Genomic DNA, 25002 nt, shown 5'->3' with positions numbered 1-25002 from the left:
TGGCAAGTAAGTAGAGGTTTCAACTCTATTTAGGCTAAGGTGTAACCTAACCTGGCTTTTGCATGTCTTCCTGCTCTTTCTTAGTGACTGAGTTGATTTTGAAAGAGAAAGAGCATTAGGATGCCAGTGGTTTGGTAAAGCTCCAGTCAAGAGGTTCAGCTAAAAGGGGGTGTCTGTAGCCACAGGGGCAGCATTTGTAGGGGAACCTGCAGGGCTTCCATTCCCTCCATGGGAGAGTCTGTGGCAGCAGAGTCTGTCATTTCCTCAGGTTGCTGGGACAAGCAGGACAACTTCCAAAATGCAGACTGGGAGCCTTCTCAGAAGGCCTCCTAAAGACTTTGTAGTTCTCCCCAGAACTCAGGGAAAGCTTCTTTTATTCTAAATTTTGTAATGAAAGGATTTGACTTTCCGTTTTGACCCTTGACTGAGTGCTAAAAGAGTGATTCCCTTTGCAGTGAAGTGCAACCGCCAAAGTAGTGAGTGTCTGCTCCTGAGCCCTGGAGCTGCTGCTGTGCTGTTTCACAATAGAACTGCCACAGCTCAGGGGGATTTGGGGCAAGCTTTTCTGGGTGACTGTTTTCAGCAACTTAATGGGAATTAGTGCGTGCAACTTCTTTTTTGAAAAAAGTACCTGAAAGACAAGAGAACAAAAGCTGCTTTATCTGTTGGACAGAACAGAAGCATTGAGTGCTGAAGAAGAATTTGCATTTTGTTGATCATGTTTGTATTCATTTACTGACTAGACAGGCCAAAGTGTAGGCACAACCAAGATTATTGTCCTGATCTCTTGCTGGCTGTGTGAAAGAACTATGTCATGTGGAGGGATGTTGATAAAGAAAAATACTCTCTGTTTGGGTTGACTTCTTCTCTTCTGTGGGATTCAGCAGCCCAGGCAGTTTTCTCACATCACTTGTTCATTTTCCCTTGCCCACTCCAGGTCACCTGAAGCATGTATTCAGAGGTGCTGATCCTGAGGTGAGTGAGAAAGGAACATTTCATGTTCCTGGTGCTTAGGAATGGTAGAGCAAGCTGTGAGCTTGGTCTGTGGCAGTAGAGTGTAGAGGGCCAGCTGGGTAGGGTGAAAGAAAATCCATTTCCATGTCTGCAGCAGCAATAACAAAGGCATCGCTGGCTATTTCCTAATTTCCCATTTCAGAACTTTCAAGGAATGAAAAGCTCATTTTGCAGAGAGAATCTTGCTTCTTGATAGTAGCCAGGGCGGAATGTCTAATTCAGAACTATTAGCAATTCTGTTGAATTAGCCCATTTAAATTTAGTCGCAGTGACTTAGAATCCCATTGTTACCAAAGTTTCTGATTTGTCCTTAGCAGAGCTGGTTGTAGAAATAGAGCTGAATAGAATAAAATGCTGAATAGAAATAAGGTTATCAATTATAGGTAACTTTCTGTCCCTCACACTGCTGTCTGTCCACAGATCCCAGAACCAACAGCAGTCTCTCCTCTGGCTCCCTCTGCTCATGGAGAGGAGGCCGAAGAGGAGGCAAATGAGGTGGATGAGCGCCAGCCTCCAGCTGTGCTCACAGCACAGCCTGAACATTCTGAGCCAGTAAGTGCCAGCTGTGTGTGCTGCTGTCTTTAGTGCAGGGCAGGGCTGCAAGTTTCTGACCAGCCAGCACTTGCTGTTGCTGGCTGAGGATGCTGAGTGCTGGAGTCCTGCCAGGGCCTGGTGATTGCCCCCAGCCTGTGACAGCTGGACAATGGGCTTTGGTCTGTCACGTTTAGGCATCAGCTTCCTGGCATTTTGATAGGGGCCAGCCTGAAGCACGAAGGCTCCCTGTTCCCAGAGCAGGGAGCATGTCACAGACACTGTGCTCAGCCTTGTTGGATACACAGGGGACACTGTGGCGTGGAGAGACCTGTCCCCCTGCACAGACTGGTCAAGTTGCTGCAGGCACTAAAAAATGTTGATCTGACCACAAAAGCTCTTGGTGGTGCTTTGTCCCCACAAACTTCTTGGATGTGCTTACTTGGGAGTATTTCAGAGACACACTGGGGATGTAGAGTTGATGCTTGAAGTCAGGGATTTTGGTGCCTTTGTTGCCAGGTTGCTCTTTTCCCCTTCAGGCAGAGCAGCCGGTAGCAGAGCAGATAGGTGCTCTGAGTCTGCCTGTTTCTTGGTCTTTGATAAGCTGCAAGGAGATGACTGTGTTGTCCATGAAGCTGTGGGGATCCATTCTTGCCTAGTGTGGCAAAAGAAACAAAGGGAGTAGTTCTGAACCTTTCTTCTGAGGCAAAAACCAGACACTTCATGTGTCTGTTGATACCTTCTATTGTGTAGTTTGCTTTGAAAATTGCATTGGAGCCTAGAATGGGAGCAAAGCTGCAAGTCCTTGACTGCTTTCTTGTAAAGCTAAACCCAGGATGTACACCTTGCAATAGTGCCTGCTGTATCTGAAGTGCAATGGGCACCTTTGTGTCTGGGGAGCTGCGTGGGCCCAAAGGATGCAGGGCTGGCGGCCATGAGCAGATGAAGATGAGGCAGCGTGGGGCCAGGGGGCCAAGAAGGCCAAGGGCACGGTGGCTGTGCCAGCAGCAGTGGGGCAGCAGGAGCAGGGCAGTGAGCGTGGCCTGTGCTGGGCAGCGCTGCGGCCACAGCTGGAGTGCTGTGTGCAGCTGTGGGCCCTGGGAAGCAGAAAGTCATGGAGGGGCTGCAGCATGTGCACAGAAGGACAGGGGAGCTGGGCAAGGGGGGGCAGCACAAGGCCAGGGAGGAGGGGCTGAGGGAGCTTTGGCCTGGACAATGGGGGCTCATGAGGGAACTTCAGGCAGACTTCCATAGATCCCTGCCTTAGACCCATAGAGCCAATGCTCAGCACAAGAGCTGTTTCCCTGCCAAACATCCCTTCACTGCATCCAAGTGCTTTAGACACTGGAGTGGGTAACACTTTCATATTTTGTTGGTTAATTGTTTGTTTGCTAGAAGGAGAAGCCTTGTGTAATTTCTCCTTCTTCAGGGAGCAAGGGAGCTTTTTCTCAATCTTTCCTGCCCTTTTCTAGCACTGGCAGAAACACATCACTTTCAGGGTAATGCCTCCTGTGTCTTTTGGCAGCCCAGGGAATCAGTGTGTGTTGTGTTTGGGAATTGAGCAGGAAATCAATGCCCTTGCATTCCAGCTGGTGCTCAGAGATTAGAGTCGCTGGGAGGGGCTGGGCTGCATTTCTGACTCCAGCCACTTTAGCCCCATCAGTGTGGTCGAGTCCAAGAGAAGAACTTGCCCGAGCACAGATGCACAAAGAGAGCAGTTCCCAGTGCAATGCTCTGGGTCTGGTTGCATTCCATAGGGACCCACACGCTCCAGATTCCCCAAGAGTGTGGGTTACTGAAGCAACAGGAGAGCAAGTTCAGGATGGCTGCTGATCGGGGCACTGCTACCGAGTGCTGATGTGTGTAGCGACAGAAAGGACAGAATTGATTCAGGGTGACCCCCCCCGTGGGGAATAATGTGCTTTGGCTCTATGATTTAGAAGGTTAAAGAAATGCTTTCTTAAGCTATGTTATATTACACTAGTACTATATTAAAACTATAGTATAGAGGTACTATACTAAAAAGCTACTAAAGAAAAACTCATGACTGTCTCCAGACAGTCACAACACAGCTTTTATCTAATTAGCTAATCAAGCTAAACAACTATCACTAAAATCCAATTAACAAATCACTTTCAGTAAACAATCACTATAACACATTCTACATCTACTAAACAACAAGACCAGCAAGTAGAGATAACAATTGTTTTCTCTTCTTCTCTAAGTTTCTCATTACCTTCCCTTAAAAAAAACCTAGGAGAGAGAATTATATCTCTCTCTGTTCAAAGAATTTAAATCCCACAGCACAGTAAAGAGAGATATAAAAGTGAGATCTGTCTATCTGTCTATTTGAATCTTCCTGGCTCTGCTCCAAAGCAGTGGAAGATGCCAAGCTCACCTAAAGGCATCCCTTCAGGAGAGCAGTAGAGACAAGTTCCACTGATTGATCCTGAGCAGGCAGAGATGTTTCCCCCTCCAGAGATGGTTGTTTTTTCCACTCATGTTTTCCTGCTCCAGCCTTTTCTGACCTGAAGCCTTCATTTGTCCTTTAAATTTTTGCATGTCCTAAGGGAGTGGAACTACCCCATGCTGTAGCTGGGGTCTGGTGACTTTGCTCATACATGCCATACATGACACATGGTTTCCTTCACTGGCATCCCCAGACCTGTGTAAATGCATTCGTTAATGGGGCCTTATGAGAAACTCTGTTACTGCTGGTCAGAATTCTCAGTTGACAAAAGAGGGAGAAGAAACACCTTGGTCCTCCTCCATATACTGAGGTGGCCATAGAGGTTCTCTGACTTCCATCAGAGATCTTTGCATGCATCCTCCTCTCCTGAATGAGCCGGTTTTCTAACAAGAGTGTGGATATCAGGAAGGAGGAATGCTGGTGCAGGCCTGAAGAGAAGGTGAACTCCAGAAGTGTCTCTCACAAGGAGTGAGCTCACCCAGGAAGCCCCTGCAGAGCCAGGATGGAGCTGTGGGACAGGGCAGGGTGTCAGTCACTACTGAAAGAGAAACAGGACATGGCAGAAGCAGAGGGAGGCCCTCACCAGACCCTTGAGAAATGCCACCCCTTCCCTGTCAGCTGCCTGAGAGGCTGTTGGAGCTTCAGTCCCAGTGGCCCCTGATGGTAGGGCCAGGGTCACTTTGGAATCTGTGCCTCCCCTCGGGCAGAGAACGACCCAGGAGAGCAGCAGCACAGTGCTTTGGGAACGTGTGAGCCCAGCAGTCTGTGAGTCTTGGCCCACAAAGGGCGTATGGGAAGTTGAAACCCATCTTCTCTTGCTTTCTGTGCAGGTGCTTCTAGGAAAAGAGCAGGAGCACACTGCCTTATCTGAGATGCCATGCCAGACTCAGGGAGAGCTGTTCCCTGCCCGAGGGCAGGAAGAGCAGCTCAGGCAGCAGGTGGAAGAGCCACAGGAGAATGGCCAGGTGAGCCTGACTGGCCAGGGGACAGAGGGAAGGGCAGGAAGAGGGGAATAAACCAGAGCTCCTGGGACTGAGGAGGCCAGGAGTCCCACAGGCAATGGAAGCACAGAGCCTTGCAATCTGCAGAGATCAGCACCAGGACAGGATTGTTACAGTGGAAGCAGAGCTGGGTAGGGAAGCAGAAAGAAGGGGCTGAATAAATGTGATTTTGAGGCTAAAAGAGGGAAAAGCTGAGCCTGATGGCAGCTCTCAGTCACTTGCTCTGCTTTTGTGTGTACAGAACATCAAGGCAGAGCCACAAGCAGAGCTGCCTGAAGCTCAGAGTGCCATCATGGCAGCGAAGAAGAGGAATGAAGACATCCAAGAGGAGAAGAATCTCCCTCTACAGAGGGGCAACCAACAAAAACAGGTGAATGAAGGAATGGCAGCCACTCCACTCATGAAAGAAAGTCCTTTCCGTTGTTGTTTACAGAAAATTGACGAACAGCTGGAGGCACAGCTGCAGGAAACTGAGGCTAGGATCAAGGTAAGGAAGAAGAGGCTAGACGAAAAAATTAAAATCATCAAAGAGAAAATGAATTGCCTCCTTCAGGAGCAAAAGGCTCTAGAAAAGCAAGTGAGTGAAATAGCAATAGGCAGTGCAGTCACCCAAGGGGTGGTTTCTGCCCTCCATTGCCTTTCCAGTGCAGAGCAGCAGGGGTGGGTGATGCCTCTGAGTGCCATCCTGATGAGGCCTCTGTCAGAGCTGCTCTCAAGGACACTTCCTGCTCTGCTGGATCTCAGCTGATGCTCTAGACAGTGGCATTACTCCTCTGGCCATTTAGCCAGCAGTCATCTGAATGAACTCCTGCTGGCTTCTTCCAGGTGGCCTTGTTTCTTGAGGTGTTTTTGCACGGGAACATGGTCACTCACATAGATTTGGAATACGAGCTACAAGTTTCATCCCAGTCAATGACTCCTGGCTGACGGGGACAAGCTGTAGTCTCTGACTGCTTTGTTCTGTTTGACTTGAGGTGGAAGTGTCGCCATCCTACCTGGCAGCCTGCAGAGAGTTCCAGCAAATGACGGGCAACCAAGAGCCCCGAGGCTGGCATGAGGCCCAGGCACTGAACCATCCAGAGGTGCTGCAGGATAAGCACGTCCCGAGGAAGGTGCAGAAAAAGAGAATTTCATGGCAGGAGGTAGAACATTAGAATGAGGATCTGAAAATGTATCTGCAGACCTAGGAGGGGCAAAGGAGTCTTTGGGAGGAAGTGGAGCAGTCATTGCTGCAGTCATCCTTTAGAACAAGAAACTGGCTATGAACTCGAGTAAAAGCAGCCTTTGGTTTTGACCATTTGGTTTCACAAGTGGACATCCAAAGCAATCCAGTTGAGGAGCTCTGCATGTGGCTGACAGCAGCTTCCTAAGGGCTTGCATTTCAAATGGCAATCTCTCTTGCATTTCAGGGCGATCTCTGCCACACCTTCCTGACATCAACTCATTTCTTGTCCCAGATCTACACTGACTCTGAAGTTGGTGCAGAAGCAGCAGTGCCATCCCAAGGAGCCTTTGCTCTCCAGCTGAAGAAGTGGAGCCTGAGCCCTTGGTTCACCTCCCGTGCTGACCCAGCTGCTGCTCAGCAACAGGAGATGGCGGGTGACTCCCTGGAGCAGCAGAGTACGTCTGGTATCTTTCTTATCTGAGGGACAGTGTGTTGTGTGCACGTGTCAGCATAGCTGTACCAAAGGGTTCTGCTCAGTTTAGTGTCACAGAAGTGCTGGCATTGCTCCCAGACAGCAAGAGAGAGCTCTGGGTGTTCCTGCTGCCTCTGAGGGCAGCTTAGACTGGCTGGAGCTTGCCTGGGCTTCCCTCTCTGCCGAAGGCAGAAGCAGGGATTGTTCCTGGATCAGCAGAAGGCTGTGACTGCTTGAGTCCTAGCCACTGCCAGAAGCCCTGCTGAGATCAGTCTCTAGGAGAACACATCAAGCCCTTTGTGATTCTGCAGCACAACCCAATGAATCTGCTTCTTGCCCATAACAGCTGCCAGTGCTGTGCTCTCAGATAAGATCTGGTAGGGTTGAGAAGAGAGCCCAGTGGATTCTGTGTCTACCATCACCTGTTGGGACAAAAAGGGCACTGATCTGCGCCTCGGTGTGGCTGATCTCAAAGCCCATCCTGTTGTGTTCTGAATTGGGGCAGCAGCTTGTCCGGGGCTCAGGCTGACTCTGGCTTCTTCCCATCAGTGCCTGTCAGTGCTCATGCTTGGGCTTTGCCAGCCTTGTTGTGGTCACTGCCCTGCCCCTGAGGGCTGCGGGAATGCAGAGGCTGGAGCCTTCCTTAGCTGGGAGGGTCCCGCTGCTGCCCGGCTGCTGCAGCGCGGAGCTGCCTGAGGCCGCAGCCCCTTCTCTGGGCCGGCTTCTGCCTCGCACGGCCTGGACTCACAGGAGGGTCAGCATCTCCTCTGGGCAGCTCTCTGTGTCACAGGGACGCCTGAGGAGCACTGCTGTCCTCTGTGCCCGTGCCCGCCGTGCCGAGTTGGGAAGATGGGGACGTGTGCGGTGCCGAGAGGGCGAGTGCAATGGGAGCGACTGATCCGCACGGTCAGGGTGAAGAGAAGCGGCGCAGTTCTTCATGCGGAGCACGGGCAAGGGCGTCTTTGGGCTCAGCCTGTTCATAAAGGGTGAGGGTCCTGATGCTGAAAGCCCCGTGGGGATTGGTTCTAGCATGAGCTGCTCTGGTTTACAAACACAGAGGCATTCTTCTGGCAAACTGCTGCAAGGTGGAAAAGATGGGAACACTTGGCAATATTCCTCCTGTTCTGAACTTGGCTTCTGTTCAGAGGAATTGATTCCAGATGTCCAGGTGCATTTAATCTTAGCAAGTAGGAAACCTTTTCTAAATCTCACAGTGTTTCTTCCCAAGAAAACAAAGGCACTGTTAGTTCAGCTCTCCTTAATGTTTCTAGATGACAAACTTACTTGCCTTTCTAGGTATTCTCTTCTGCTCTCAGTCTCCTCTGAATGTATCTCCCTGTGCTTCCCTGTGTGCCTGCTGTCAAGAGGACTCTCACTTCAAAGGATGCTAGAAATCAGTCTCTGTGCCAGCCACTTGTGCTGTGGGCCTGCTGTTCTTTTCTTGTTGTTCCAGTTGCTGTTCCTGTTGTTGTTAGCCAGCTGTCCACCAAGGGAGGGCTCAGAGCCCCAGACAGTGGGGCTGCCTTTTGTATCTCCTAGAAGGTGGGATCTCTGCTTTAAAGTGAACATCTTGCATTTTGTTTCCCTCTGGGAGAATGGTGAAGATGGAAAATCCTATTCTAAAAGACATTGAACTGGAAAATATTGGCAGTGGGTGATTGTTAATTGTACAAAACTATGCATCAGGCGTTTTGCTGGTGGAATAGGTATCAAGTGTGAAGTCAGACAAGCTGCAAATGTGTTCAGGCACTGGGCTTAGATTGTCAGTGCTGGTCAGAATTTCTAAGTGTGCTCAGAAGGCATTGTCAAAGACATCTCCATGCTTCCAGTGTCGTGCAGGTCTTAGGCATTTCCAGCACAGATCTCCTGTGTGGGCTGGCTTTCACTGCAAGATCTAAACAGCTTCTCCTTTCTCTGCTTCTGTTTTGTTTCTAGGACTTTTGGAGATGTTTATAGAGCACTCGACACTGCCACAGGAGGAGAGGTAAATGTCAACAGCCCCTGCAGACTCTGCTGCACTCGAGGGCTTTCCCCTCTGGTGTGAGCTGTGGCTGGAGCTTTGGGCAGAGCTGTGCTGAAAAGGCGCAAGCAGCACAGACTGGTGCCAGCCCACAAAACACATTTGGGACTTTGTCCTCCTCAGCTGCCGGAAGGAAGGCACGGAGGGCAGCGATTCCTTTCAGAGAAGGACGCGCTCACTCGCTCTCCACTGCTAAAACAATGGTGGTGCCTTCGAGCACCTCACTGCTCTTTGGGGCTACAGCTTCAGAGTCCCAAATTCTCATTTCTGGCTGCCGGCAAATCCATCTGAAAGTTACTGGTAGTTCCTTGGCCACCTGCAGTGCTGCACTTGGGAACTGCACATGGGGAGAGATCTGCAAGGTGTCCCTGAAAGCCCTAAGCTCTGCCCATATCACAAGATGTATCCACAGAGCATTAAGGCATGGATTACTTCTTCTGAGTCCCAAACAAAGCAGCAGAGAGTGTGGTCAGAGGCTTGTGGGTGTGGGTGATTGTTGAGACATCGCTGTTACCAAGTGGTCAAGGCAAAATGTCAGTGGCCCCACGTGTCCTATAACTGGCTCCCAAGGGAGCAGAGAAATGGGCTGTTGGAATGTCAGTTCCTAATGACTGCAGTGCCTAATCACAAGGCAGTTTGGCACAGCTCAGCTGTGTCATTGCAAAATCACTCGCTCCATGTGCCTTGTGGTCTCGTGCCACCAACCTCTCATGTTACTGATTTTCTATGTCATTTTAGGTGGCAATAAAAAAAATACATCTTCAAGGACTGAGGAAGAAGGAACTAAAAGTCAATGAACTCATGGTCATGAAGATGAATAGAAATCCTAACCTGGTCAACTGTTTTGACAGGTGAGTTGTGCTTTTGTCCCATGAATGTTTTTTCACATATCGCAAACATGCAAGGTAAAATCCCGCTTTGGTCACTGGCAGAAAATAGAGCTGTAATTATTGGGTAATTATTATTGCTCTTTTCATCCCCAGTGGATGGGAAGAGATTGCATTTTGTCTGCATGAGTCTTCGCTGGCACATGGTATCTGAAAATTGTTCAAAAACTCAGATGAGTTGTGTCTTACTAAATCAATGATCTCTATATTCACAGCCATCACTTCGTTTTGGAGCTTGATTTTTTTCAAGTGTCTTCTTACATCCAGGTAAACTAACAAGGATTTCCCTTGGATTGTTGTCACTGTTTTCAATTGCTATGCATGCCAGGAAGACTAGGTGATTTTTTCCAGAAACACCATGCATGACAGGTTTTTTATCTGGGCTGTTATTTAATTGCACATCATCTCAGTGAAGAGGAGGATGGAGAAGCAAACCGTGCTATAATCATATCAGGACCATTTTCTCCATAGCCATCTCAGAGTAGGATTGTAGAGTAGGACTGTAGAGTAGGATTTAGAGTAGGACTATGTGGAGAAAAGACAAAAGACTCTGCACAATTCCATGTGAATCAAGGAGAAGCCATTTATTGTGTTTCTAAACATAGTTTATAATTAGTTCCTATCCTGTAGGTCTATGTAGTCATGCATTGTTTGGTTGGCTGCTACACTTTGTCCATGCATCTCTTGACTGGTAGCTCTATTTTGTCCTGAGGCAAGCACGCATATTTTTCTTCATTTAAATTGTAGATGCTTTAAGGGTCATTTTATTTGGGTTGCTACCCCTTTGTCTGTCAGCAACTCTTCTACTTCTTCTTTCTGCTCGCAACATCACCTTTTTATCCACAAAGTTGAATGCAGGTTTATTAAAAACCTGACCTAGTCCTAGAAGGTTAGTTAGTTTAGTTAGCTCCAGAAGGTTAGGCTGGTTCATTTAGTGCCTGTCCATTTTTCTGTAAACACCATCCTACAGGATTATAGAGTAGGATTGTAAATAAATAAAGTTTCTGAAACTTTAATTCATCTGGAGTAATCCTTTCTTTCTCACCATGTGAACAAGCTGAGCACTTCCTTCTGAGTTGTCAGCTGTCTCTTAAAGGTGCAAATGGCTTCTTTGGTGTTGTGAAAAGTACATATTACAGGATAGGCTATTCACAGATATTAAAATGAATATATATATCTATATATGTATAAAGATTAATATACTATGTGTGTTATGTTGACTTAGTAGTACTGTATTTTTTTAAGTAGTGTGGTATGTTGCGGTGTGATGTTGTGGTTTGCCTCAGATACCCCAGGGTCCTCCTGTGTCAATCATCCCTCCTTTCCACACCCTGACCCCTGCTGAGCGCTGTCTCTCAATCCTGGCATTCCAGAAGGGCGTCGAGTGATTGGCAGAATTCAAAAGATGCCCTCCCCTCCTGGAAGGACATTGGGCCATCCAGGTGTCCTCTGTCACTTGAGACTTCCCCACCCCGTGCCTGGTTGGTGCTCCCCGTGTTCCTTCCCTGCCCCTCTGCCCCGGGTAAAAGGGCGAGCAAACCACGTGGCTGGGAGTTCTCCGGGAGCCATTGCTGGATCCAGAGGCCTGTGGGCCAGGAATAAAGCTCTAGATCGAAACCCTCCATCAGAACCGACTCCTTTCCTTCACCTCGCCTTAAAGCTTCTCCACCAAAGGTAAACCTGAGCTCCTGCATGCCTGGACTTGCCTCCAAGCGCCCAGCTGCAGCATCCAGCTAGCCAAAAGTGTCTCTGGGGTAAAATTCCACAGTTGCTGCTATTTGGTCAAGCAGCAAAGGCCAGACAAGCTCATGTACGTCTCGTCCGGCTATATTGGTAATTATTTCAGTGGTAAATATAGTTTTAGGTTATAACATTATGTAAAGTAGAAACTGAAATAAACAGGGCCAGGAGACTTCTTCTCCTTTTTAATGCCTTTATTGAAAGTGATCAGCTCAGGATTGGGTGGCTCGGCAGGTCTGCAGGTCCCATTGTCTCCCAGGGCAACTCAGAGGAGGAGGATATGTGCAGCTCTGTCCACAAGGGGCAGAGCTGGGGAAATCCAGTCCTCGTGGGAGCCTTTAGGGTGTGATTCCCCGTCAGATGTTGCCCCTCCCACTCAGTCGGCCTGGTCTCACCGCCGGGGTCATCTCTCATGGTCAGGGCGAGAGGGTCCGAAGGTGTTCCGCGTCTCTGCAGGCTCAGCATTCGGCTCCTCACGTCCAGACATCACTCCAGTCTCTCAATTCTTAGGTGGCTCGTTGTTTTGGGGTTTTCTCCGTACAGCGGGGGACCCATGCTGCATTGTGGTCTTGGAGTCACTTTGCATAGCCCCCCTCACCTTCTCAGGTCTCTTCACCCTTCTGGGAAAAGAACACCTTAGCCTTGGGCGAGGCTCTGCTGATACAAAAGGAGCGATTAGCCTCAACGACCTGTGATTACAATAACAAAACACGAAGAACTTGGGCAGCTAGTGCTCTGGCTGCCTTTTTGTAACTTTTTCTCACAAAAAAAATATTACCCGAATTTTGTTCATAACAGAAACTATGTGATATAAGATAGTTTTTAACCTATCTCAAGAAAGGGATGGAATAATCAAGAAATTCTTTGCCCAGAGATAACAGCAACAGGACACCTAAAGCCCCAAGAGAAGAATTCTTGTATCCTTATTGGAAAAGACCAACTTTCTTCCACTTCCTTCCCAACTTTGAAGAGCCAACAGGATTAAGGGGAGAACTTGACAATAACCAGAGAACACCCTTTGTTTGAAAAGAATTTATGGATCATGCATGAGATATATGAATATGCAAGAGGCTACTGCTTTTAAGGGCTCATCCTTTGTTAGCCTGTGTGCTTTTGGGGTATAATTGCCCAGGAGGCACAAGGACTGTGCGTATGTCTTTGTTTTTATTGTCCTTTACTGTTGTAACTCTGATTGTCCAAATTCTTATTATTCTAACTGCTATTACTATCTTAATAACCATTTTATTGCTGCAAAACTTTTAAAATTTTTATAAAAGGGATTGGTGTTTTTCGCAGTATGCTTTGAAAGTTGGGAAGACTCTTCATTCATCATTTCCAGAGCACGCTGCCTTTGGCCAGCACACTGGCCTGTTTTGGTACATCTGTGACACTTCTAGTTGAGGCAGAAAAGGCAATGGCATTCGATGGCAAAAACAAAGGAGGAGTGGGGCAGCCAAGACATCCTGTGCCCATGCAGGCCTTCAGCTGTGACTGGAGAGCATTGGGGTTCCTGCCACTTGGATTTGTATCCCTAAATGCAGTAATCTCTTTGGCTGGAGGAGAGCCTTGCTCAAGTGAGAAAGCAGAAAGATCAGAGAAGGTGCTCGGGAAGGTCTCCTGTGGTGCAGAGCTGTCAGCGCCTGTGAGGTGAGAGCGGGCCCGGCCTTGCCCGGGCAGGAGCCCCAGCAGAGCCCCGGCAGAGGCTGGAGCAGCCTGAGCCCCGGCAGAGGCAGGCTGGAAGGAGGCCCTTGCAGCTGCAAGATGCAGCAGCCGGGCCCTGGGTGCCTCTTGCTGGGAGCGGGCGAATCCTCCGCTCTCAGAGCCCAGGTGGCAGCTGGCTGCTGCTGAGGGGAAGCGCAGCCATGCTGGGCACAGCCCAGCCTGGAGGCATTGGCCGTCTGGAGTGTGCCCAGGAGCAGAGAAAGGCCAAGGGCAGCTGTGGGCCGCTGGGCTGGCTGAGGATTCCTCCTCTTCTGGCAAAGGTCAGCAGTGTGTGCAGCACTCTGGGCACCCGGGGCAGGGAGTCGGGCTGCTCGGCAGGCTGGAGCACAGGGCAGCTCCTTCAGGCCCAGCACTTGTGCCAGGGGAAGCGAGGCCAGCGTGAGGCAGGGACAGCTTGGCAGGGCACATATGCAGGAGCCAGCTCCTCACGCAGCTCTGGGAGGAAGCGCCTGCAACCCTGCAGTTCTGCACTGAGCCAGAGAAAAGGTGTGAGATGCAGAGTGTTTGGCAGAAATATTCAGGCCCACCAGGCAGCCTGCTTTGTGCTCTATGGCGCTCAGCAAGCGCTGTGCAATGCAGCTCTGAGCTGCTGGGAGAGAGGCAGTCGGGGATGTGCCTGAGGTGAGTCAAAAGGTTTGCTGAAAATGTAATCAGGATAATTGAAAACTACATATGACTCGAGGGGCCTGCTGGGAATACAATCGGGATAGTAGAAGATTGCATGTTTTAGTTAAGATTTTAAAATGAGGTAAGAAGCTAAGTTAGTAATACAGCTAGCAGAAATCACGTACCTTAGTTAAAGAGTACCAAATATATTAGGAACATAAAGCTAGGAGTGACAGGGATAGAGGAAGCAATTGTGAAGAAGCAGAGACCATAGAAATACCTTGCCTTAAGAAAATTGAACAGTTAGGAGAGGCTTGGACCATGAGCAGCTGGTCCAATGGTCTTGCCAACCGGCCATGGGAGAAGAGTTCACCATGAGGAAGACGGCTTTCTTCCTCCCATACAACCACTCCCTCATTTAAAAATCCCACCAACCCAGTTAAGGGAGTACAATTGTGCAGCTGTAATAGATATTCAGCTGATAAAAATGCGAAGCAGGCAGGTAATAATTATGTATTATGGGTCCTTAGAAACCTAATGTAAAAGTTTTTCTGTAGAAATAGAGAGCAGGAGTCTGCAACTCCTTGCACATGTCTTTGGAAACTAGTTCACATGTGTCCAGCGCTGCAATAAATACCCTTCTTTTCCACTATAATTAGTTGAAGATTCATCTGTCCATGCTTCAAGGGTTATGCTGGAGTAGTGAACTGATTTGGAAGGGAGCAGAAGAGTTTCAGCAGGCAATTTTTGGAAGAGATAGAAGGCTCTTGTGACTGAAGGGAAAGCCATTTGGAATGGAGTAATGATTCCAAAGTCCATACAATTGTATCTTTGTGTCTGAATTTAAATCAGAATTATTATAGATAGCTTCATGCAATTTGTCTACAAATTTATCAAAGTCTTCATTCTTTCTTTGAAAAATCTGTGTAAAAGACATGGTGTGTAACTTATCTGGAAGTGCAAGGATAGCACTCTATGCTAGTTGTTGGCTCATCTGTAAGACTTGATCAATGCTCTTAGCCTGGGCAGTGGCAGTAGCCCAGGGCCCCTTGCCAAGTACTGTTGTGCTGTTAAACCAAACAGAGGATCACCCTGCACTCTACGTCTTGCTGCTTCTTGAGCACACTTTTCCTCCCAGCTTTTATGAAACATCCCCTGCTGATAGGGTGGCATTCTAAGTCTTGTTAGGGTATGCACATCAGCTGGAATTAATGTGTTAGATGGAAAAATATACCACAGAACTGACTGTGCAAGTTGGGATTTTCAACCAAATTGGGAAAATGCAGCTCTCAACTTTTCTAAAATCTTCCAATTGAAAGGTTTTCAAGCTCTACTTGCAGCATTAGTTACTACAGGAAAAGCATCCACATCATTGGAGAGAATAGTCCCTTCTACAATAGCTTCTGGAACAACTTTTTTCTACTTTTGTTTCTCTTTTGTGGAGATAAAGCTTGGCCTGCAGTTCCTCAGAAAGCATTAGGAGGACCATGCTATTTTGGGAAATTGACACTGTTTGCCCCTAGATGCTTGACATCAGGCACAAATTCCAACGTCCAAAATGTAGTGAGCATCTATTTGGCTCAGACTGCAAGGATAATGTAGAATTGTGGAATTGGCTTTCAGTTAAATTGGCATCACTTTTTACACCCGGATTAGCTTCATCAAAGGCCCTTACATAATTCAAACGATTGGCTTGTTGGACAGGAAAACAAACTAACATTACATCTGCAATACTGAATGAGCTAGCTTACCACTGATGTAGGTAGCATACGCCACGCTGTGTTACAGGAATAGGCTGCTATAGATTTTTTGTTGCTAGCACAAGGAGACGGGTGTGAAGATTTTGAAGGGATGTGTTGCATGAATCTCTCTGACCACTCTGAATCTATTGACAAGAAAATGTCTTTGCTAAAGGAGAATATGAAAAAGCTGACAGTTGTTGAGGATTCTTTTCATGAGTGGCTAAAATCCTGGGTTGGCAAAAAACAGGTTGGCTCAAGGATTTAGTACCCTTTGGCATTATGATACTTTGTCTTCTTTTTTCAATTCTGCTTGTAGTGCCTTGCTGTGCAGAAAATAATTGAGCGTGCTTTTAAATCGGTCTGGCTTGTGCAAAAACAAAAGCGGGGAACTGTTGAGAGTTTTTTGCAGATTGAGGAGTTTTTGTTAGACAATGGCCATATTCAGCCGATGCAAAATCCAACCTGCTTGTACTAATGGACAATGGACACATTCACAAACAATGGATAATGGACATATTCAGAAATGGGATCGGTATATCCTTGAGAAAGATACAAGAAGAGTCATCAGGACTCAGCAAGTTTGACAGCAAGCTTGGGAAAGACGGAAAAAATTGAGCCATGAGTGAGCCAGAAGACCACAGCAAGATGCGTGAAAAATTAGGTGATCCAATCAGCATTATAATTTAGATGTGTGAACAGCTAGGATTAACCAATCATGTATTAGCTAGAGACACGTGGACAGTAGAGATTTATTATAAATATAGTCTTTTTAGGGATAATAAATTTGGCTTCACTGGATCATATTGGTTATGGTGTGATATCCCTGAACCTCCGCGCCCCCCACAAGGGCAGCTGAGGAGGCCCAGGCTGGGCAGCAGCAGAAAGGAATTTCCCTGGCAGTGCAGGGCTGTGGTGCAGCACGTCCCCAGAAGGAGCCTGGAGCAGCCCAAGGCTTTGTGTGGGCAGGCAGAGGCAGGCAGGAGGCAGAGCTGTCAGCAAAGGAAGGGCCCAGCCAGGTGGGGCAGCCAGGGGATGCCGACAGCCTGCAGGGGCAGAGGCGCAGGGCAGTGTCAGGGTCCGTCCTAGTGGACAGATGACCTGACGGTTCGTAGGAATGATCTCAGAGTGCAAAAACCAACACAGTGCAAGGGGGTTTGCAGTGATAATCAAATCAAATGCAGTTTTATTGAAATAACCACAGCAAAAATGCAATAGAGGGATTAAGGGAGAAAAAAAGATAGACAGAGAGAGAGAGAGAGAGAGAGGGGATATAACTACCAACGCAGAGACAAAGTCTATTGGTCCAGTCCAGCCGAGGGTCCGCCTGCTACGCTGGGGAGATCTCAAAGGCTCTAGCTAACTCAGAGGCTTTTATTACTGAAAATTGTGGGGGGGGGGGGGGGAACAGATACAATAGGGACCAGATGTAACAGGTAGTCTATGTTCTCAGCAGTAAGTGAGAGCCATTGTTTTCTTGGTTCAGTGGTCACAATCTGCAGGCAAACATCTCGCTTTGGTCAGCTTGCCTCCCCCACACACCTCCCCCGGGCTGGGGGTTTCAGTCCCAGTCCTTGGAAGGAGCAGAAGGGCCTTTTAGGAGTTTCATGTCTCAGTCCTTGATGGAGAAACTTCTTACATCTCAGTCTGTCTGTCACGCTGGTTGTAAAACAGGTGAGGGTCTTCTGTTGGAGACTATTTGAAACTCAGGAGAAGTCCAGCCAGGCCGAGAGCTGAGACAGCTTCCAGAGCTGCTATTGTTGCAAACGGGGCATGGTGCCCTCTTCCTAGCATACAGCAAACGCACCTGTGAAAACAATAGCTTAACATTGAGCTTTCAGGTCTCAGGGCTCATGGCGTGTGACTTTTCTCCTTCAGAGCCAGATATAGACAGGGGGGGTCTTCTCTTCAGTGGTCTCCCAAGGACGATCGTGAGGCAGATGAGGGAAAATTTGGACAGACTCTCACAGGCAGGGACACCGTGGGACAGCCTGGGCTGCACAGGGCACAGGGATGAGCAGCAGCTGCCAGACAGCCCTGCCAGAGCCTGCCAGGGCCTGCTGGCCCTGGGCCTGAGGCCACGAGGGGACAAGTGACCCTTGCAGGCCTGGGGCCTCATTGCCTCCTTGCCCCTGCTCAGCAGCCTGGCAGGGGCTGCCCCATGCTCCTGCCCTTGCCATTGCACATCCCCACATGCCAGTGCCCATCCCGGGAAGAGCCCTGAGCAAGGAGGGAGGGACAGGATCTGCCTGGCCAGGGGCTGGGGCTCAGGCCTTGGCCCTTTGCATTCCTGACACACATCCAGGTGTGCTCAGCACAGGACACCTTTGCCTTGCTTGTCCCCAGCTGTCATCACTGCCTCCAGTGTTCTGCTCTGACTGGAACCTGGGGACTTTCTCAGTCCTGTCCCTCAGAGGGATCTCTTTAAAGTACAAGAAACTTCAGTTGCAATCTCACTTTGAGCTCTTGAGAAGTTCTTTGAGCCCACTCTGTGGGACTGAGTCTGATGCAAAGAGCACCAAAGCCCCAGAGGGTCATTAAAGTCCCTGTGCTGCGTCTGTGCTGCTGAGCTGGGCCGGACTCCTGGCCCAGAGGCAGCTCCTGGCAAGGGCAGGGCTGCTGAGAGACAGCTCTGGCCAGGAGCAGCTCCTGTGCACAGCCCAGCAGGGTTGGGGCACTGCCAGGCCCCGCAGGGACACCAGCAGGGCACAGACCGAGCTCACAGGGGCTCAGCACTGGCAGGGGCTGTGGGATGGCCCAGAGGGGGCTGTGTAACAGCAGCACCTCTGTGGCTGTGTCACAGAGGCACAGAGCAGCTGTGATGTCAGCAAGGGGCTGTGTGACAGCAGAGTTGGCTGTGTTACATCTCTGAGGGGGGAGTGACATCACAGAGCTAGCTGTGACATCATAGATTGTGGTTCTGTGGCATCACAATGTGGGTTGTGACATAGAGTATGATATCATAGGGCAGCTGTGTGATGTCACAAAGAAGGCTGTGACATCACAGACAAGACTGTGACATCACAGGGTAACTGTGACATCACAAATCTGATCTGTGACATCACATATCAGCTGAATGGCATCATATGGAAGATGTGTGACATAACAGAGTGGTTGTGTGACATCATAGGAGGCTGTGTGACATCACTGGTAGCCTGTGACATCACAGGGCCTGTGTGACCTCATAAGGATGCTGTGTGGCATCACAGGGGCTATGTGAGGTCACAGGGGAGGTCACTCTGCCCAGCCCCCCTAACAGCTCCCCCCAGAGCAGTCCAACCCTGCTCATGCCCAGTGGGGTCCCCTGTCCCCCTGGGTCCCCCCGCCCCCGGTCCCACAGCCTCCCCCACAGGATGTTCCACGAGATGGACCCCAGAGCCTGACACGGGGACGGGGGGCCGGGGCCCTGGGGGGTGGGACAGGGGGACAGGGACCCCGCAGCAGCGTCCCTGTGTTCCCCAGGGCCAGAGCCTGGGCCAGGGCTCCTTCACCCTGTTACAAATGAGGCCTTGAGAGCGCTGAAAAAATCCCCAGCAAGGGATCAGCAAAAAACAGATTTAATATTAAGGGACAGCAGCACAAAGTTCCTTGGCAAGAGTCACTCTGCTCCTGACTGGACACTTCAGGCACACCAAGGAAACAAAGCAACAACAAAACAAAACTAAATTCAGGCAGTGAAACCAGAAATTAACCATGAACTGTCCGTGTGTGTGTGCGTGCATGTGTGTGTGACTAAAGGACAGTGTGGGCAAGGATAAAAAGAATGCAGCCGAAAAGCTAAGCAGAGCTCAAACTTAACAGACCTTGATTGATACCTTAGACTTCAGCATTTAGCAAAAGAACAGAACTTGACAGTATTTAACCTTACTTAGAACCTAGGACTTAATGATTTCACAGTTGGATAACACTTAACAATATTCAACTTACCTTATAACTTATACTAAACTTTGTTGCTTAGTAAAAGAACAACCCTTAGGAGCATGTAACATAGTTTACAGCTTGTGACTCACCCTTACTTGCAGGCCTGACTGACTCAGCTATCCAAGGCACTCAAGCCCCTCAGAGTGCAGCATTTCTGCCACATTTCCCCAGCACAGGCACTCCTGTGTACACACAGACACAATGAGTCAGTGCAAGGCACCTGTGAGTAATTCCCCTGAGGGCAGGACATGCTCACTGTGGATCCTTTGGCATCTCCCCAGTGGGTGAAGGGTTGAGCCTGGAGGAGTGGGGGATCGGCCCAGGCTCCGTCGTTGTTGATCCCCGAGTGCAGCAAACGGGAGAGTTCCCGGCTGGGAGAGGCCCCACTCAGAGGGAGTCGTTGGCCCAGGAGAGCTCCAAGGGCTCATTTTGGAGCACTGTTTGTAGGGCCCCAAGAGAGGGGCTTCAGTCCCAGCAATGGTTCATCCTGGCCGCACTTGGCATCAACAGCTTTCTTTGTCAGTGTGAGAACAGGGATGTTGTGCCACTGAGGGAATAAAAACAGTTCCCAGGGCTGCTCCTACAGAAAGCAGGAGCTGGTTGGGCAGCAGCAGTGCCTGGAGCAGACAGTGTTTGTGATGAGCTGCAGAGGAGCTGAGCCCAGGGGCTGTTGACCAAGGCCGAGGCCCAAGGAGCATTTCTCAGCTGGCAGGGCAGCCTGAGAAGGGGAGGGGGAAATGCAGCAGCACAGGGCCATGGAACCAAGGGACCATTGTGACACTGTGAGATTCCATGGAACCAAAGGTCCAGTGTGCCATTGCAAGGCCGCATGGAACCACGGAAAGACCATTAACTCACTTCACAGCCTCATGGAACCAGGCAGCCATTTTGACACTGAGGGGACTCATGGAATCATGGAGACCATTGTGACACTGTGAGATTCCATGGAACCAAGGAGACCATTGTGACACTGTGGGGCCTTGTGAGACCAAGGGACCATTGTGACACTGCAGGGCTGCATGGAACCAAGGGGCCTTTGTGACATTGTGAGGCCTTCTGTCCTCAGTGGTCCATTGTGGCACTAAGAAACCAAGCAGGACCATTGTGACATGGCAGGGCTGCATGGAACCAAAGCTCCAGAGTGACACAGAGTGGCCTCCTGTCATCAATGGTCCATTGTGACACTGTGGAGCCAAAGGAGACCATTGTGACACCACAAACCCCCATGGTCCCAAGGTCCATTGTGACATTGCAGGGCTCACGGAACAGAGGAGTGATGTGACATTGTGGGGCCTGTGGAACCACGGAGACCATTGTGACACTGCAAGGCCTCATGGAATCCTTGGAACCATTGAGACACTGCAGGACCTTCAGGAACCTGGGGGCCATTGTGACACTGTAGGACCCCATGCAACCAAGACACCCTTGTGACACCTCAGGGCCCCACAAAACCAAGGGAACAGAGAACAGGTCTGGCTGGTTTGGCCTCCCGTGGGCCACCTGACTGGTCCAGATGACCTTGGCATGTTGAGGGTCACTTCTCATCTGCTGCTGAAACACTGGGGCTCTGTGCTTTCCTTCCTATGGGAAAGAACTGTCCTTCTCCTCCAGGCGCTCATGGCCAGAACTGGGATTTCACTTCCAAATTTCCTTATATCCAGGGATTGTTCCCACAGCAATATTGCCTGGACAAATCTGTCTGGCAGTGGTTTCACAAGGGTCACCTCTCATCTGTCCCCAAAACCCTGGGGAAGGCTCTGTGCTTTCCTTCCTATGGAAAGGAACTGTCCTTCTCGGCCAGGTGCCCATGGCCAAATTTGGCTTCCATCTCCAACACTGCCTATTGTGACAAACTGGAGGAGATTGTTGGCTTGAATCATTTCATATGTGGGGAGGAAGAGGAAGGTCCAGCCTTGCCCTGTAAGCCCAGCCCTGCCCTGCCCTGGAACCCCAATCCCCCCAGAGCCTCTATCCCAGCCCAGCAGTGTCTGCCAGTCCCTGGCACAGCACAGGCAATGCTCCACAACCACCTCTGCAGCCCCCAGCCCAGCTCCTGAGGAACCAAATGACCCCAAGGCCCAGCTGGGGGAAGGGCCCAGGAAGACCAAGGGGTATTTAAGGCTGACCACAAGGCAAGCACACATCTTGATCCTACCTCCCCCTGGAATTTCCATCTGAACAACACTGGAATCCGTGTGTGGGTGCTTCTTTATATCTTATTTTTCCTTCTCTCTTTCTGTGTCTACTTCTATTTCTTTCCCCTTGCAAATTTTGATTAACTTAAAATTGAAAAGGCTTGGATTCCTGAAGTTGAATGGGCCAAGTTAATGCTTTGAGAAGTGTTTGTTGTTGATTGACTGTCATATTAAATCTTTCGCCAAAGTTTCAATGATTTTCTAAATTTCTCAGTAAAGGCTTTTTGGTTGTTTTGAGCTCCTGAGAATGTCTTGTTGGTATTTCTGCAGTACATCCAACTCAGAGGACACAACAGGTAATAAAACCTGTGCTCCTTTCCAGGCAGACATCAGTTGTTCTGATGTTCTGTCCATCTAGGCAGTTCTACTTGTATGGCCGATGTGCTTTGAGGTGCCAAGCTAAGGTTGGCCCCTTGCAAGCTGATGAGTCAGCTGGAATTCCATCCCGTCCCATCCCTCAGCATCCCTGCATTTCCCACCTGCAGCCCTGGTCTCCAGCACAGCCATGGAGGCTCTTTAGGCTTTGGACTGTTCCTGCAGCCCCCAAGGACAGCTGAGCTCTGCCTTTGGCACAGTCAGGCCTGGCCAGTGCAGATCATGCTGAGCAATTGCTTGTGTGTGCCTGGCCTTGCTGTCGGCCCTGGCAGCGGCTGCGTGGCCCCTTTGTGGCCCTGTGCTGGCCCAGCCATGGTGGCCCAGCCCCTGTGCAGGACCAGCCCAGGCCAGGAGCATTGCGGCTGGGAACGGCCCCTGTGCCGTGGTGCCCACAGCAGCCTTGGGGCTCAGTGCCCCATGGCCTCCCTGCTGGGCAGCCTCTGCCAGCTCCTTCAGATCCCATGGCACCTGTGGGGCTGCACAGACAGCCCTGCCTCGGGCTCTGCCGGCCTCTGGGCCAGCAGAGAGGCAGCCAGGGCTGGCCATGGCCAGGAACAGGACCTGAGCCCCACAGGAGGATGGAGCTGGGCCACAGCCAAACTCAGCCCAGGCCAAAGCTCGGCTCAGCAGCCAGGGCTGCCAAGGGCTGGGCACAGAGGCTGGTGCTGACAAATGTCCTGGGCCCCCTCCCTGCTCTGTCCATGCCACCAAGGGCACAGAGCAGCCTCCTCTCTGGGCCACTTGCCTGTTTGCAATGCCTTGCACAGGTGCTGGCCCTGCCCCACAAGGCCTGGCCTGAGTCCTGCCCCTGCACGCTGAGCCAGGCTGAGATGGACACTGATGGTTTCTGGGCCAGGCTCTCTGAGCCAAGCCCAGCTCCCTGCAAGCTCTGCCAGCTGCCCTGAGCTCTGGGCAGCACCAAGGGCCTCTCCCCAGCCCAGCCCAGCCGGCTCTGGCCCCACAGCTCTGCTCAGGCCAGGCTGCTCTGGCCACTGCCCCACGGCCTCAGCCCCTGGCAAGGGCACAGCAGCAGCTGCAGTTGCCACAGGACTCAGCCCCAGTCATGGCGGAAGGAGCTTGGCCAAGGCCAAAGGAGGCTCCCTGGCTGCCCTGCTCCCCTTGGGCTGAGGTGCTGAGAACTCTGTAGCCCCTGCTGCCATCCCACCTGCCCAGGGCAGCACAAGAGCCCCGGCCTTGGGGCCTTTAAGAGCTGCTCCCGCTCCAGGCCCAGGGCCCATGCCAAAGCTGGGGCAGCCACAAAGCTGCCCATTTCTGTTCATTGCTGCTCTGATGGGCATGGATCCTAAGCCACTTGGAGGCTGATGATGAATTTTACTGCTCCAGAGGCCTCTTCTTTCTTGAGCTTTTCAGTTCAGGAATTCAGTTAGAAAAGCTCATAAATATTTGTTCAGAATACCCAAACAAGACAAGTCTCTGGGAATCATTCAAGTTTTTAATTCATCTGTGGTTAATTAGTCACATTGCAGAAGTGTATTCAAAATGATTATACTATATTGAAAACAATGAAGAGAGAACTGTTTTGTCATGTTCAGTTGTCTTTTCCAGTTTAGTTTTATATCAGCAATGTCCAATTTATATTGGCCTCCAACACCTTCTAATGCATTTTGAACAGATATGAAAATCAAAACTCCTCATCGCTGACAATCAATGACACTTTGTCCCTACCCCCTCCCCAAAACTTCCGTCATCCAACCCTTCCACCCATTGTCTCCCACCAGGCCCCCTGGTGAAGAGCCTGGCTCTGTGTTCTCCATCCCCTCCTCGCTGGCACTGCCAGGCTGGGATGAGGAGCCCCTCAGCCTTCCCTGCTCCAGGCTGGACAAGCCCAGCTCCCTCAGCCTCTGCTCACAGCCCAAGGGCTGCAGCCCTACCATGGAGGCCCTTCCCAGACACTGCTCCAGCTGCCAGACATCTTTCCTGCCCTGGAGAACCCAAACCAGGCCACAGTGACCTGGATAATCCACGTCCTTGATGTCCTGGTCACACAGCCCTGGCCCCTTGTCCCCCTGTCAGGCTCTGGGGTGGATCCTGTGGAACATCCTTTGATGGAGGCTGTGGCTCCAGGTGGGCCGGGGGGATCCCAAGGGACAGGGACCCTGCTGAGCATGAACAGCATTGGAGTTGTTGGGAGAAACTGTGAGGGGGAGCTGGGGCAGAGTGACCAACCCAGTGACCTGACACAGCCCTGCTGGGATGTCACACAGCCCCTCTGGGATGTCACAGCTTGCTTTGTGAGGTCACAGCCCATTCTCTAATGTCACACAGCTGGTCTCTGATGTCACAGCCAACTCTGTGATATAATATTCTGCTCTGTGATGTCAGATCTCTGCTCTGTGATGTCACAGAGGCAGACTATGATGTCATAGTTCTCGATAACCTCACATAACCCACTCTGTGATGTCACAGCCCACTCTGTGACCTCATGTTACCAGATGATCAATTGTCCACACCAGTGGAACTGACATCTGGAGCTTGTTCTCCACAACCCCAGGCCTATGGAAACCTCAGAATGCCCATTGTGTGAGAAGGGGAACTGGAAGTTCACCAGCCTCAGTGTCCTGCCAGCTCAGCCAGGTCCACTGGATCATTGGGGTCCACAACCACCAGAGACCACCAGAGAGACCCCAGGACAGAAGAGTACATGGGTAAAGGGTTAAGGGGAAATGTGTTAATGATTTTGGGGAAATGATTATCATATGTGTGTTTAGTCCAGGACAATCAATGAATATGTGAGCAAAATACAGAAAATAAACAGAAACTTTCATGTACTCAGCATGCATGGCTTTGGGAGGAGCTCTGCCCCGTGCATCCCACTGAATAAAGAATGATGCTTCTAAGTGCTACACTCGGGTTAAGGAGTTTTCTGTTTTACTGAATTTTTGGTAACACTCCCACTGCCAAGGAAAGCTCTGTCTGCTGCTGTTCACAAACAGAGAAGGGCTGGTGGCAGACGTGGGGCTCGGAGGCTGCCTGGGGCACAGTGACCATGAAATAATCAAGTGTTCAATGTTCTGTGAAAGAAGGAGGGGCAGCTACGAAACTTCAACACTGGAATTAGGAAGGGCAGACTTTGGCCTGTTTAGGATGCAGATTTGGGGAGTACCAAATAAGTACTGATTTTTT

At 50.2% G+C, this 25002-nt stretch overlaps 1 protein-coding gene across 1 annotated transcript in view; it reads left to right on the top strand.

The window, feature by feature from the left end:
* LOC128948180 (olfactory receptor 14J1-like) overlaps positions 1 to 24367 on the top strand; it is a gene marked incomplete at its 3' end in the record, with an annotated part of 233143 nt that extends 208776 nt beyond the window's left edge. Inside the window, exon 3 of the mRNA XM_054292788.1 lies at positions 24333 to 24367. Coding sequence (XP_054148763.1) covers positions 24333 to 24367 — 35 coding nt within the window. The remainder of the gene's footprint in view (positions 1 to 24332) is intronic.
* Between the last annotated feature and the right edge of the window lie 635 nt (positions 24368 to 25002).

Source organism: Melozone crissalis, unplaced genomic scaffold (genome assembly GCF_028551555.1).
Source record: "Melozone crissalis strain CALT ecotype California unplaced genomic scaffold, PUWL_Pcris_2 ptg000114l_1, whole genome shotgun sequence".
Lineage (NCBI taxonomy): Eukaryota > Metazoa > Chordata > Aves > Passeriformes > Passerellidae > Melozone > Melozone crissalis.
The sequence above is the reverse complement of the archived record's forward strand: the minus strand, read 5'-3'. Positions and strand labels throughout refer to the sequence as shown.